Below are 13,192 nucleotides of genomic sequence, written 5' to 3' on the forward strand. Positions count from 1 at the left end.
CCCACAAAAATTAATGTACTCTAATCTTTTCATTATCCTCTCTTTTAACAGTAAAATGCAGATGGAAGAAAAAACTCAATTTTAAAAATGTTTATAGTGAGCACTTCCAAGTTTGGAGAAACTGGCAATCTCTTGATTCCAAATCTCCCCCTCATCTTCCTATAAAACCTTAATGAAGAGGGACACCTGACTGGCTCAGTCAGTTAAATACCCAACTCTTGATTTTAGCTCAGGTCATCATCTCACCGTGGTGAGATAGAGCCCTGCATCAGATTCTGCTTGGAATTCTCTCTCTCCCTCTCTCCTTCTCTCCCTGATCCTCCCCCACTCACATGCAATCACTCTCTCTCAAAATAAATACATAACCATTTAAAAATAAAATAAGGAGCGCCTGGGTGGCTCAGTCAGTTAAGCATCCAGCTTCACTCAGGTCATGATCTTGTGGTTTGTGAGTTTGAGTCCCATGTCAGGCTCTGTGCTGACAGCTCAGAGCCTGGAACCTGCTTTGGATTCTGTGTCTCCCTCTCTCTCTGTCCTTCCCCTGCTTGCGCTCTGTCACTCTCTCTCTCTCTCTCTCTCTCTCTCTCTGTCTCAAAGATAAATAAAAATTAAAAATAAATAAAATAAAATAAAACCTTAATAAAGAAAATAAAATAACATAGGACCTACATCTATGGCATTTCTAGGAACCAGAACTAGATTGCCATCTGATTTCTCTAAACCAACATACAAAGCAAGACAACACCGGAGCAACATATTTAAGAAAGTTAAGAGAAGAAAGTGAAAACAAAAAATATACTGATCCAAGCTGTCCATGTATCAAGCCCATAGGAAACAATTGTGAATGTGTTAGAACTCAGAAAATACTGTTCGTATATACCATCCTTGAAAAATACAGAAGAGTAGTGGTCAGTAAACTATGGTCCATGGGACAAATCCAGATGAACACCTGTTTTCATAAATAGAATTTTATTAAAACACAACCATGCTCACTCGTTTGTGTATTATCTATGACCGCTTTCATGCTGCAATGACAGCTGTGTAATTGCCGGAAAACCCACCTGGCTCAGAAAATCTAAAACATTTATTCTCTGGTCCTGTACAGAAAAACTTTGCCAACTCTCTATTCGACTAGAGAATAAGCTTCACCCAAAAGAGGACTGGAAAGTTTTGGCAAAAGGACTAAGGCCAGGCATTTCATATAACTGTAGGGCTAAGATTAAAATGGAATCAATATCCATTAAGAAAATACAGGTTGCGGGGAGCCTGGGTGGCTCAGTTGGTTGAGTGTCTGACTTCAGCTCAGGTCATGATCTCGCAGTTTGTGAGCTCAAACCCTACATCAGGCTCCCTGCGTCAGTGCAGAGTCTGTCTCAGATCCTCTGTCTCCCTCTCTCTCTCTCTGTCCCTCCTTCTCTCTTGCTCAACAATAAATAAACATTAAAAATTTTTTTAAAAAGAAAGAAAATACAGGTTGCAATCCTGATACCAATGTAGACTTTAAGCTAAAAACCATTGGGGCGCCTGGGTGGCGCAGTCGGTTAAGCGTCCGACTTCAGCCAGGTCACGATCTTGCAGTCTGTGAGTTCGAGCCCCGCGTCAGGCTCTGGGCTGATGGCTCAGAGCCTGGAGCCTGTTTCCGATTCTGTGTCTCCCTCTCTCTCTGCCCCTCCCCTGTTCATGCTCTGTCTCTCTCTGTCCCAAAAATAAATAAAAAACATTAAAAAAATAAAAATAAAAACCATTAAATGAGGTAAAGAAGAACACTTTATAATGTTAAAGCCACATTCTGGTTTTGGAATAGAGCAAGGGGACTACATATCACACTTTAAAGATGCTGTTACATAAGACATCACTAACATGGTAGAGTAGGGAACTCCAAAAGTCCATCCTACTACAACAGTAATAAGCTGGCAAAAACTGTCAGAATCAACTTTTTCAGAACTCTGGACCCTAGTAAAAAGCTTATAACAATCAGAGGAACACTTAAAGAAACAAGAAGCCACAGAACCTTGGTAAAAGAGCACTTTGAACTTACCATTTGCTCTCCTCCGCTCTGTAGATGAGCAGCGGCCATGAAGATAACAGCCTCATTCCTAGGGCAGGTTGCTAGGGCCAGAGGGAGCGACATGGATCATATTCTCAAAAATTTGTGATCTTGTGTTTTGACCCGTTTGATGGCTCCCTGAAGGACAGACTCAAGAGCTGGCCTTTGTTTTGCCTCAGAGCTTCCCCAGGACAGAAGCCATTTCCTGAGTGGCATTTGTTAGAAGTATTTAAAGGCAAATAATTGTGCCACAGTGTTGAGGGGTGAGGGCTAACAGTAGATGTAGGGATTACAGTCAGGGCAACTAACAAACGTATAAAAAACCTCAATGAAAAAGAGGCTTGAAAATTAGATACTAAAGGGGAAAGAGTCTTTGTAAAGTTCCTGCATAGATTAGAGAATCCGGGAGTCTGCGTGCCTGCTTGGGACAAGACACACTCTGAAAAGACCTTAAGCTTTCACCTTTGACAGACCTTTGGGCTCCATGCAAACAGGAAGTGAAAGCTAAGGCAGAGGTGTAAACAGCCTTTCTAGGCCAATGTTGAAGGACTACCCACACACAGCCAATCTGCAAGAACTGGGGAGAGTTTGTTTTTTGTTTTGGCTCCAGGCTTTAAGAAAACCTCTGTCAAATAACTAGCTGTCCACAAAGCTAATGGAAGAAATGTCAGTGGTCACACATGACAAAGATGAATACAGATGTTTCAAAAATAATTCAGAAGGCACTAAACAAACAAACAAAAAAATCAACAAACCTCCCCACCAAAGGTAGCAGCAATATATACCAAGGATGGGGGTGGGGGGAAGATCTGATTTTCAGTGTTGGCAATGTGTAACACTCAGAATGTCAAGTTTTTAACATAAAACCACAAGGCATACAAAGAAACAGTAAAGTATGACCCATTTACAGGGGAAAAAAAAGAAACTGACAGAAACTATCCTTAAAGAAGCTCAGACATTAGTCTTAATTAGACCACTGTTTTAAATATGCTCCAAGTTCAAGGAAATCATGGACAGAAACCTAAAGGGAATTAAGAGAATGCAGTCTCAACAAAAACAGAATATAAATAGAGTTGAGAATTATAAGAAGAAACCAAGCAGAAATTCTGAGCCAAGAACTACAATGACTGAAATGAAAAATTTACTAAAAGGGTTCAATAGTTAATTTGAGCAAGCAGAAGCAGAATTTCATCAGCAAACTTGAAGATAGGTCAATTGTGATTTATGAAGTCTGAGAAGAAAAATAAACAAATAAACAGAGTCTGAGAGACCTATGGGACACCATCAAGTATACCAACATACATATAACAGGAGACCCAGGAGAGAAGAGAGAGGCAGAAAGAATATTTGAAGAAATAATGGCCCCAAATTTCCCAGTTTTGATAAAAAAACATTCATCAACACACCCAAGAATCATAATAAATCTCAAGAGGGATAAACTCAAAGAGATCCACAGTGAGACACATTATAATCAAACTGTCCAAACCTAAAGCCAGAGAATCCTCGAAGAAGAGAAGTAATTCATTATGGGTTAAAGATTCAGTAAGAGCAACAGCTGATTCTTCATCAAAACCATGGAAGCCACAAGACGGTGGGATGATAAATTCAAACTGCTGAAAAAAAAATGTCAACCACAAATTCTATATCCTGAAAAAGTTCTGGAGATTGGCTGTACAACAATGTGAATATACTTAACAATACTGAACTGTACATTTAAAAACAGGATGGTAAAAAAAAATAAAAAATAAATAAAAACAGGATGGTAAATGGGCTGCCTGGGTGGCTGAGTCGGTTGAGCTTTCGACTTTGGCTCAGGTCATGATCTCACGGTCCGTGAGTTCGAGCCCTGCATCTCGCTCTGTGCGGACAGCTCGGAGCCTGGAGCCTGCTTCGAATACTGTGTCTCCCTCTCTCTCTGACCCTCCCCCGTTCATGCTCTATCTCTGTCTCAAAAATAAATAAACATTAAAAAAAAAGTTAAAAAAAAAAACCAGGATGGTAAGATTATAAGTTAAACACATATGTTACATGTATTTTATCACAATTAAAAATATATTTTAAAAAAGAAAGAGAAATTAAGACCTTACAGATGAACAAAAACTGAAGGAGTCTGTCACTAATAGACCAGCCCTACATTTAATTGTTACAGGAATTACTTTAGGCAGAAATGAAAAGACACTGGACAATAACTCAAAAGTATGCAAAGAAATAAAGAACACTGGTAAAAGTAGCTACATAGGTAAAAAACAGTAATTAAAAATTTCAGTTTGTAAATAATCTTTTTTTCCCCTATGTGACATAAAAGCCACTTTATACACTGTAGAGACAACCTATGACTACAATTAGGAAAAAAAATCAGTAAACTGAAAAATGAAATTAAAACATTGAGATAAAACAACTATGTTTATACAACTAAGTGAGATCTCTCACACTTTATTCTAAATCAGAATACCTCTAATTTGTATGTCATATGAAAAAGATCCAGAATTGAGCTCAAATCCAAGCACACTGAGAAGCAAAGTCTAATACAAAAGATCACCAGCCAGAAAGTCAAAATATCTGAAGTAGTGTATTGTCAGCCCTACTAATAATTCTCAATGTTAGCAACTTTTCTGGGTCTTGAGTTACCCCATTTTGAAATGGGAAGGATATGACAATATTATAAGAATTTATATGAAAAAAAAAATGGTTGCCTTCAAAACTTTAATTCCTTAAAAACCAAAGTAGTAGGCAAATTCAAAGTATCATCATTATTATTACTATCAGCAAGGATAAGCAGTTTCCTTATTTACCTGATGATGTTGGATGTTTCTTATGTTGCACGAAAAATTCTGGTAGAGCAGAAACTTATCAACATCTTTCTCATTTACTTTTTTTGAGGACACCTTCGCCAGAGATGACTGGATGCAAATATACCTATTTTGGCACCTGTTCAGGTAAATATGCACAAAACAAGCAGTTACAAATACATTTTATTAATGTAAAATTAACAAAAAAAAGTTAAGGCATAGTTATTACTATGCCTTAGTAAAGAAACACCTTTTATGGAAATAACGTTAGCAAAAACTTAAGCCATTACCAAATGAAAAATTTTTAAATGATGCCCAACTATAAAAATGTACTGACCCATCAAAAGAGGACTCTGCCCATTCATGCTAGCATAGGTCCTCCAGAGCTATGTCTATATCAATCCTCCTATAACATGCCTATGTCAGTTCAGATACCATCTGGTATCTACAGATACCAGATCGGTAATTCTAGTCTAGATATCTTTCCTAACCACTGAGTGAAGCAGTCAGAGCCCAGTAAAAGCTAAAAAGAAGGGAAACAAGAGGATGTGGTGGGACAGCTTCCAATGACAGGCCAAATTCAGCAGTGTAATTACTTACAAAAACACAATTAAAATCCGGGCAGTTCTCCTTCTCTGACTCATTCCTACTAGGGCCACTGAGGAAATAGGAAAGTTCTCTCCCTTGGATTAACAAAAACCCTGACAAGCGATGGTAGTCAACGGATTCATCTCCCCCTTCCTCTCCTCTGCACACCTCACTCAGCCAGGGATGTGGAGAAAGAGTAAGAGCATAAAGGTTCTTGCTGGAAAACCCTGTCTTGTCTGCTGATACACAGCTGAAAAATATATTAAAACAGGGTTTTGAGATATCTTTCTTTAATGAGGCATAAAATCCAAAGGCCCAAGTAGGGCTTAGGTCATGAGGTTTTAATCTCTTATAAATTGGGACTGTGATACCATGGATAAGCTGCTCTCTCCATCAGCTGAAATTCATTTTGAGGTCAACACTTTTATCTTTACCTGATATTAAAGTTAAATGATATTATATAATACATGTATAGTACACACATCACATATGTTCACAAAGCATGCCACCCGCTCTAAATGAACATGGATCTCTCTAGCACACGCTGTGTAACCACGCAATAGTTTTTAAACTGTTCCTCACAGCCCTCCATTGAGGGGTTTCAGTGTAAGGAGGATGAGCAGGCAGAGTTCCAGGCGCCCTGCCTAGAATTCAATTAAAGCAACTTTACTTTTATCTGTTTTATGTATTAGGGCTCTGCTGCTTGAACAAAGAGTTCTGCTACCAAAAAACAGTCCAAAAATAAAGTTTTTAATGAACACTGGTCTTAGCACTAACCATATGACCCTTACCAGCATGAGTCCACAAAGCAGAGAACTCTATAAAAGAGTTACTCACAATTTCCGAATGAAGTCAAGCGTGTCTTTGTCTTTAGCAATCATGTCTGCTAAAATATGCTGCACTCCCGTTTCAATATCCTGGAGTGCTGAAAGTCCTTTAAGAAATGGGTAAGAGGGAAAACAAAAGCAAGAACTACAGATTGGTTTGTTTTTTTTAATCTATAATTAAATCACAATAAATTTATTCCAGTCAAAATAAACCCTTAAACGGAAAAACTTAAGACAGAAAAGTATCATAGCACTGACCAGTTTACCTCTGAAAAAAAAGTAACAAGTCTCCAAAGCAAGAATACAGGACCTTTACATACCATATAACCTAATGGTGAAAAATGCAACTCTAGAACCATCTGCCTGGTCTAATCCTAGTTCACTACTTACCAAATGTCTGACTTTGGGCAAGTAACTTGACCTCTCTGCCTCAGTTTCCTATAAAAATGCAAAAATAATAGTACCTACTTCACGAAGTATTTACAGAGGTTAAATGTATTATGGGAAATATGTATTAACAGAGTCATAACTTAAGATATACCATTTCATACCACTTAGAAAAATTATCCTTTACAAATAGTAATTTTATTAATATTCCTATTTTGACTTCTGAGGCGTTTACTCACATTTTTAATGACCCACTTGAATTTCTCAAATCTCAGGAGCACAAAACAAGAGCTATTTGTGATTGTTCATCTATTTCATAGTTGAACTGTCTACCAATGGTGCATTATGTTCTTTCTAAGTGCTTCCGGTTTGCTAATTTATAGCAGTGACTCTTGAACATTATAGCCCCTGTGATATCAATTTCTATATACATTGAGAGAAATCATCTGCATTGCCTTCTTCCGTTTCTTCTATCTTAATTGTTCTATCTCCATTAAAGCTTCTTTTTTTTCTTGCATTAAAGCTTGAGTTACACAAGCACTAAGTATCATAAGCAGGTTTTTCTGAGAGCATAATTTTAATGAGTAATAGGTACAAAAGACGAAGAGAACAGGAGGACAGACTTATGGAGTCATTAATAAAGAGAAATGAGTTGTTGAGTTTTGTTATAACTAATCTTGAGTAACTACATTTATTTTAAAGGAATTTAACGATTAAAATTAATACAAATTCTGTTTACATTTTAAGAGAATTTCCCCATGAGGGGATTTTCAGGAGTGAATTACCTTTGAGAAGTAGAAGGCTGTATATGTAAAGGACCTAGAACAGCTGTGACATACAGTAAGCAGTCAATAAATGTCTGTTCTTGGTGAGCTATCTCCCTAGATCAGTCTTCATCTTAGAAAACCAGTCACTATGCACTAACTCCTGGAGTCCCAAAGCACCTCACAGCATCATTACACAAAGTTTAATGAGAATACCAGGGTGATAAGTGAAAAGTGAAGATGGAACCCATCTCCAATAACAACCATCGATGAGAGAGAACAAAAAGAGGAAGTTACAGATTTTGCTATTGTAACAAAAGACCTCTGAAAAGCCCCCATCATTTTGGGTGAACACAATTTGTAAACTTTTTGTAATTAATAAATCTTATATAATTAAAATTATGCTAGAGCTCTAGAGCAATGTTTTTATAGTCTAAGGACCCCAGAATACAATCACACTAGGTACTTGTTACAAACACAGATTCCTAGGCTTTGGGACTTTTGTGTTACAGAGCATCCCAGATAATTCTGATACTCATTCAAGTTTAAGGAAAAAACAAAAACAAAAAAACAAAAAACCAACACTGCTGGGGAGGTGCCTTGAACTCTTAGAGCAGTGGTTCTTAGTGGGAGGTAGAAATTATCAATCACTGGACTCCTCCAAATTACATAAGCCCTCTCAAGAGAAAAGACTGGAAAAGAGTCTTGTGTGTTTGAAAAAGCACCTTCTTCCATCAGAAAGACTCGGTCATTGGGGCTTAATACAGCCAAGAATAATGTAAGTCCACAAAGTTTAGCACCTGAATGAAAACAGGAGAAAATAAGGACTACAGGAGCCAAAAATCTTATTTCCTTTCTTGTAGTGAAAGCTTTCCAGCCACAGATTCTTCAAAGCTCCACAAATGTAACAAAAACTGAAGGACCAACATTTCTTTCACTTTATCTGCACTAAGGCTACCTCTTCTGTACAACAGAGCAATCAGCTACTTCTCTTCGTAAACAAAACAGGGATATTCTGGAAATTCTAGGATGTATTCCATTTGTGGCATCTATATGTTTCTGATTCAGATCAAATTCTTGTTAGTCTGTGGCAAGAAGTGTCTTCTACTTCACACTGAAATATCTGGTTTCTTAGACATTTCTTTGAGAAATGATGGGAATGATGAAAATACTTCTTTAGAGAAACAATAAGAGATCTGAGGGTGATCATGAGTCTGTAGATAACCTAAAAGAGCAAAGAAAAGAACACTCCAAGCGAACTTTAAAAACCAGTACCTAGATTGTTTGGAATTAATTGTAATTCTTTGACATTTATGATAAGAGTGAAAGAAAAAGGGAATAAAGCAAACAGGAAGTCCAATACATGTGCTAATACTACCTTAGCTGCAATAAGCCTTGACCGATATGCATTATCAGAAGTATCACCAAGTGTCATCACCATGTAGTCCATGAGCATCACTACATATAGCCACTCAGAGATACAGTTATCAAACCTATCCAGTAGGAATTCAGTATATGAGTGAACTAAGGTAAACTTTGTTCCAAAGGAGGTGAAAGGAAAAGAAATTGACCATAAGAGAAAAATAAGAACAGACAACAAAACTTTATGCATCTGATATTCCGAAAACTCCAACATTTGATTCTAAGAAAACCTACTATCACCGGCCAAGAAAGTTCCCACTGTGGCTGACCTTCATGCTTGTCTATACAGTCTCAGCTACTATTAAAACATTAAATTTGCAATCATTTGAAAATCTAACTAAAAAACACACGTTAAAAAAGTAAACAGGGGGGCGCCCGGGTGGCTCAGTCGGTTAAGCGTCCGACTTCGGCTCAGGTCGTGATCTCATGGTCCATGAGTTCGAGCCCCGTGTCGGGCTTTGTGCTGACATCTCAGAGCCTGGAGCCTGCTTCAGATTCTGTGTCTCCCTCTCTCTCTGCCCCTCCCCCACTCATGCTCTGTCTCTCTCTGTCTCAGAAATAAACATTAAAAAATTAAAAAAAAAATTAAACAAACTTCAGTTTTACTCATTTCAACCCATCTCTAAACACAAATAATACTAATTTGCTTTTTCTTTTAATTATTGCCTTTTTCAAAACAGAGATTAAGATAAGTGTATTTGTATGTGAACAGACATATGGAGTTTTACAGACACTCATCCTTAATTTTTTAATAATAAACTCACACTGCTGAATTGTTTAAAAGGAACACAGGTTACAGTATGCTAGGATTCTCTACAGTGTAGTAGTACATACTATGGAATTTCTTATCAGAGACTGCCCCCTATAGACACTTAAGTCTCCCAGCCTAAAGAATCAACAGAAGGCCAAAGAAACTAGAATGAGTGCAGGAATTAGGAGAGCACCAATCTCCCCATCCCATCCTGTCAGAGCACTCCCCCAAAAAAAGCCGTGCTTACTCAAAGCTCTCACTCTAGGGTTTATTTTGTCAATAAAACCAATGTATCCTGACATGCATCAGTTGTCACTTTCCTTGGGTTTTTCTTAGAATTCTCTCTCTTACCCTCTTCCCATCTCATTCTCTCTTGTGCACACACACACAAAAGGAGAGGAAGATACACTTCAGAAAAAAGAAACTTTACACCTGGAGAGTAGAAGTGTGGAAGCAGGCCTTCACTTTATAACTCATGTATGTCAGAATCATTGAAATTCTTTTTAAAGAATGCATACAACTTTTGTAATTAAATAATTTTTTAGAAACAGAGTATTTTAAAAGATAATATAGGACATTCTTTATAACACTGGGATGTGAAAAAATTATTTAAAAAGGAAAAGAAAGCAATTATCGTAAAAGAAAAGGTTAGCAAAATTGACAAGATTAATAATTCAACTACAATAAAATTAAGATCTTCTATTTTCTTTTTATTTAATAGACAGCATAAAGAAAGTGAAAAGAGAAGTTACAAACTGGGAGATAAGATTTATAATACACATAACTGAGAAAGAATATCTTAAAAAGTACTTATAAATTAATAAGAGAAACAACAACACAAAATAAAAATGGGCAAAAGACTAGAACAGGCACTTCATCAAAAGAAGAAGCTGGATGGCTAAGCAGGAGGTATATGGGGATTTGTTTTATTAGAATTATTTATTCTTTATATGCTATAATATTCTTTTGTATAGTCATTACTTGATGAAATATTTTTTTAACATAGTTTTCAAATTTGAAAAAAAAGAAAAGGAAAAAGAAACAGGGATGATCTCTTGAAGTAAAGCTGGTACCTTTCACATTGGGTTTAATGTAAGATAGCAGATTGAGCTGCCCTGGATTCTCAAGCAGTGTCCTGGCTGCTCCTTCTAATCCCAACTGCTTTGCTCTCTGGGCTTTAGTGCCTTTGCTCCCAGTTTTATATGGAGCTGACTGCAGAGGGAGGGAAAAAAAAGTCAGAAAATACACCACACCATTCAGTGTTAAAAAGCAAAAGTTAAAATTAAAACACACAATTAGAAGACATGGTGGGGAGGCTAAAGACATCCTTTTCTCAACCCTTCAGAGACAAATTAATACTAACCAGAGACTACTAGCTATACAAAGATGGTTGTTCCTCATCTGATTCTTTATACTTTTCTACACACTTGACATTAGGCATTTATTTGGATTCACTCATCTCAAAAACAGTGCCAGGGGCACCTGGGTGGCTCAATCGGTTAAGCATCTGACTTCAGTTCAGATCATGATCTCGAGGTCCATGAGTTCGAGCCCCGCATCAGGCTCTGTGCTAACATCTCAGAGCCTGGAGCCTGCTTCAGATTCTGTGTCTCCCCCTCTCTCTCTGCCCCTCCCCTGCTTGCACTCTGTCTCTTTCTCTCTCATTATATATTAAGTAAATATTTAATATTTATTTAAAAAAAAAAAAAACCTCAGTGCCTGGACAGAAAGAACTGTAAGGCCCTCTCCTCAACCCAAGGGAGCTCCTCCAAAAGCTGCAAATACACAATGCTTCCACTGCCTAAGGCATATTCACTCCTCAACCTGAGCCATCAGACTTCTCTGCCCACACACCTTGCTGAAAGTCATAACCCAAAGAACCACAATGATCCCCTAATTACCAAATATACATCTTTCAGTCCTCACCTTGCCAAGCCTCACTGCTACATTTACTTAGTTAACTGCTGATTGTTACCTCCTTCTAAGACTCTCTTCCCTAGTCTTCCAAGATGTCATCATCTCCTGATTCTCCTCTTATTTCTCTGACCATTCTTTCCATGTCTCCGTCTTCGGCTCACCCTTCCTCCACCCGTGCTTCAAAAGTTAGTGTTCCTCAATGGTCTATCTTGACCTGCTTACCCACAAACTCTCCCTGAGTGAAATCTTCCATTCTCCTGGTTATAAATACCAACCACATGCTGAAGACGCTCACAGTAAGGTCTCCAGCTCAGCATTCCCCCTTAGGCTTCCCAATTCAATTCCATAACCTACTTTCATTTGCCCCCCACTTAACTGGAAATGCCTTGGAGACAAGGACTGTGTATCACCTATCTTAGAAAACACAAAAAAGCATTTGATAGGTATTTATTGATTAAAGAATAAACACCTTGTTGAATTAAATAACGGTGGCTGATGATTTTAGCTTTTTATTTCCAGATCTTTTATAACTATAAAAAGATCCATATAATTATATACTTAGGTAGGTATTATATTAAAAGATTAAAAGAGTTTCTTACCACATGTTCTAGTTCTTCAAAAGTTTTACAGTTCAGTAAGGCTTTTAACAAGCACTCAGACATCTTCCCCTCCTTCTTAATTTTTTGGATTGTACTATGAACCTTCTTTGCAACAGCCCTGAAAATAAAAACTTTCATAATATACAAGACTTCTATGTCAAAACTTCCTTTATGAAGCTGTCTCAAACTTACAACAAAGTTGTAGGGGAGATAAAAACATTTTCGCCCTCTGAACCATTTGAGGATAAGTTACCTTCACCCAAATACTTTAGTGTATGTTTTCTATAAACAAGAATCTCCTCCTATGTAACAATATAGCCATCAATTGCTTCTCGGCCTTTTGGCTAAGATCAAGTGTAGTACAATATAGCCATCAAAATCAGGTAATGGGTATTGATATATTACTATATTCTAATCCTCAGACCTCATGTAAGTATCACCAAGTATTTCCATAATGTCCATGATAGTGAATTCAGTTAAGAGTGGGTTGTATGTAACTGCCATGTGTTTACAGTCTCCTTCAAGCAGAAACCGTATTTCAGTCTCCCCTTGATTTTTAGAGCCTTGATCCTTTAGAATGTTACAGGCCAGTTGTTTTGTAGAATGTCCTACACTTTTGAGTTTCTCTGATGTTTCTTCACAATTTGATTCAGATGATCTATCTCTGGCCAGGAATATTGTAATAGAGTAATGCCATGTTCTTATCACTACATCCTGTTAGGCAGCAAATAATTTTCATTTGTACTATTACTTATCACTTTAGATCATTTGATAGTGTCTGTGTGTTTCTCCACAATGCAGGCACTCTATTTCTCTGTAATTAAGTATTTTGTGGAGAGGTGCTCTGAAACTATTTAATTATTCCATTCCTTACTAAACTCTCAATTTATTCACTAATTTATTTATATCACCATGGACTCATGATTTTTTTTATAATCCATTACTAACACTTATTTTGATGCTCAAATTGTTCCAAATTTGACCAGAAGTAACCTCTTCAAGCTAGTTTCTGTGTTCTTTTGACATGTCCCCATCATTCTGTGAGTACTTCCTTATTCTCTGGCACAAGATACTCCAGGCTTTTACTTTCTCTGCCCCGGC

The 13,192-nt window shown here is 37.3% G+C and overlaps 1 protein-coding gene and 1 pseudogene across 3 annotated transcripts in view; one reads left to right on the plus strand and one right to left on the minus strand.

Moving 5' to 3' along the window:
- SRBD1 (S1 RNA binding domain 1) overlaps positions 1-13,192 on the minus strand; it is a 197,987-nt gene that overhangs the window by 157,883 nt on the left and 26,912 nt on the right. For all 3 annotated transcript variants that reach the window (XM_047852771.1, XM_047852772.1, XM_047852770.1), the window contains exons 6-9: positions 12,092-12,209; positions 10,649-10,787; positions 6,262-6,358; positions 4,840-4,975 (exon numbers count right to left, since the gene is read on the minus strand). In XM_047852771.1, coding sequence (XP_047708727.1) covers positions 4,840-4,975; positions 6,262-6,358; positions 10,649-10,787; positions 12,092-12,209 — 490 coding nt within the window. The remainder of the gene's footprint in view (positions 1-4,839; positions 4,976-6,261; positions 6,359-10,648; positions 10,788-12,091; positions 12,210-13,192) is intronic.
- Positions 12,416-12,520, plus strand: LOC125163189 (uncharacterized; annotated as a pseudogene).

Source organism: Prionailurus viverrinus, chromosome A3 (assembly GCF_022837055.1).
Source record: "Prionailurus viverrinus isolate Anna chromosome A3, UM_Priviv_1.0, whole genome shotgun sequence".
Taxonomy (NCBI): Eukaryota; Metazoa; Chordata; class Mammalia; order Carnivora; family Felidae; genus Prionailurus; species Prionailurus viverrinus.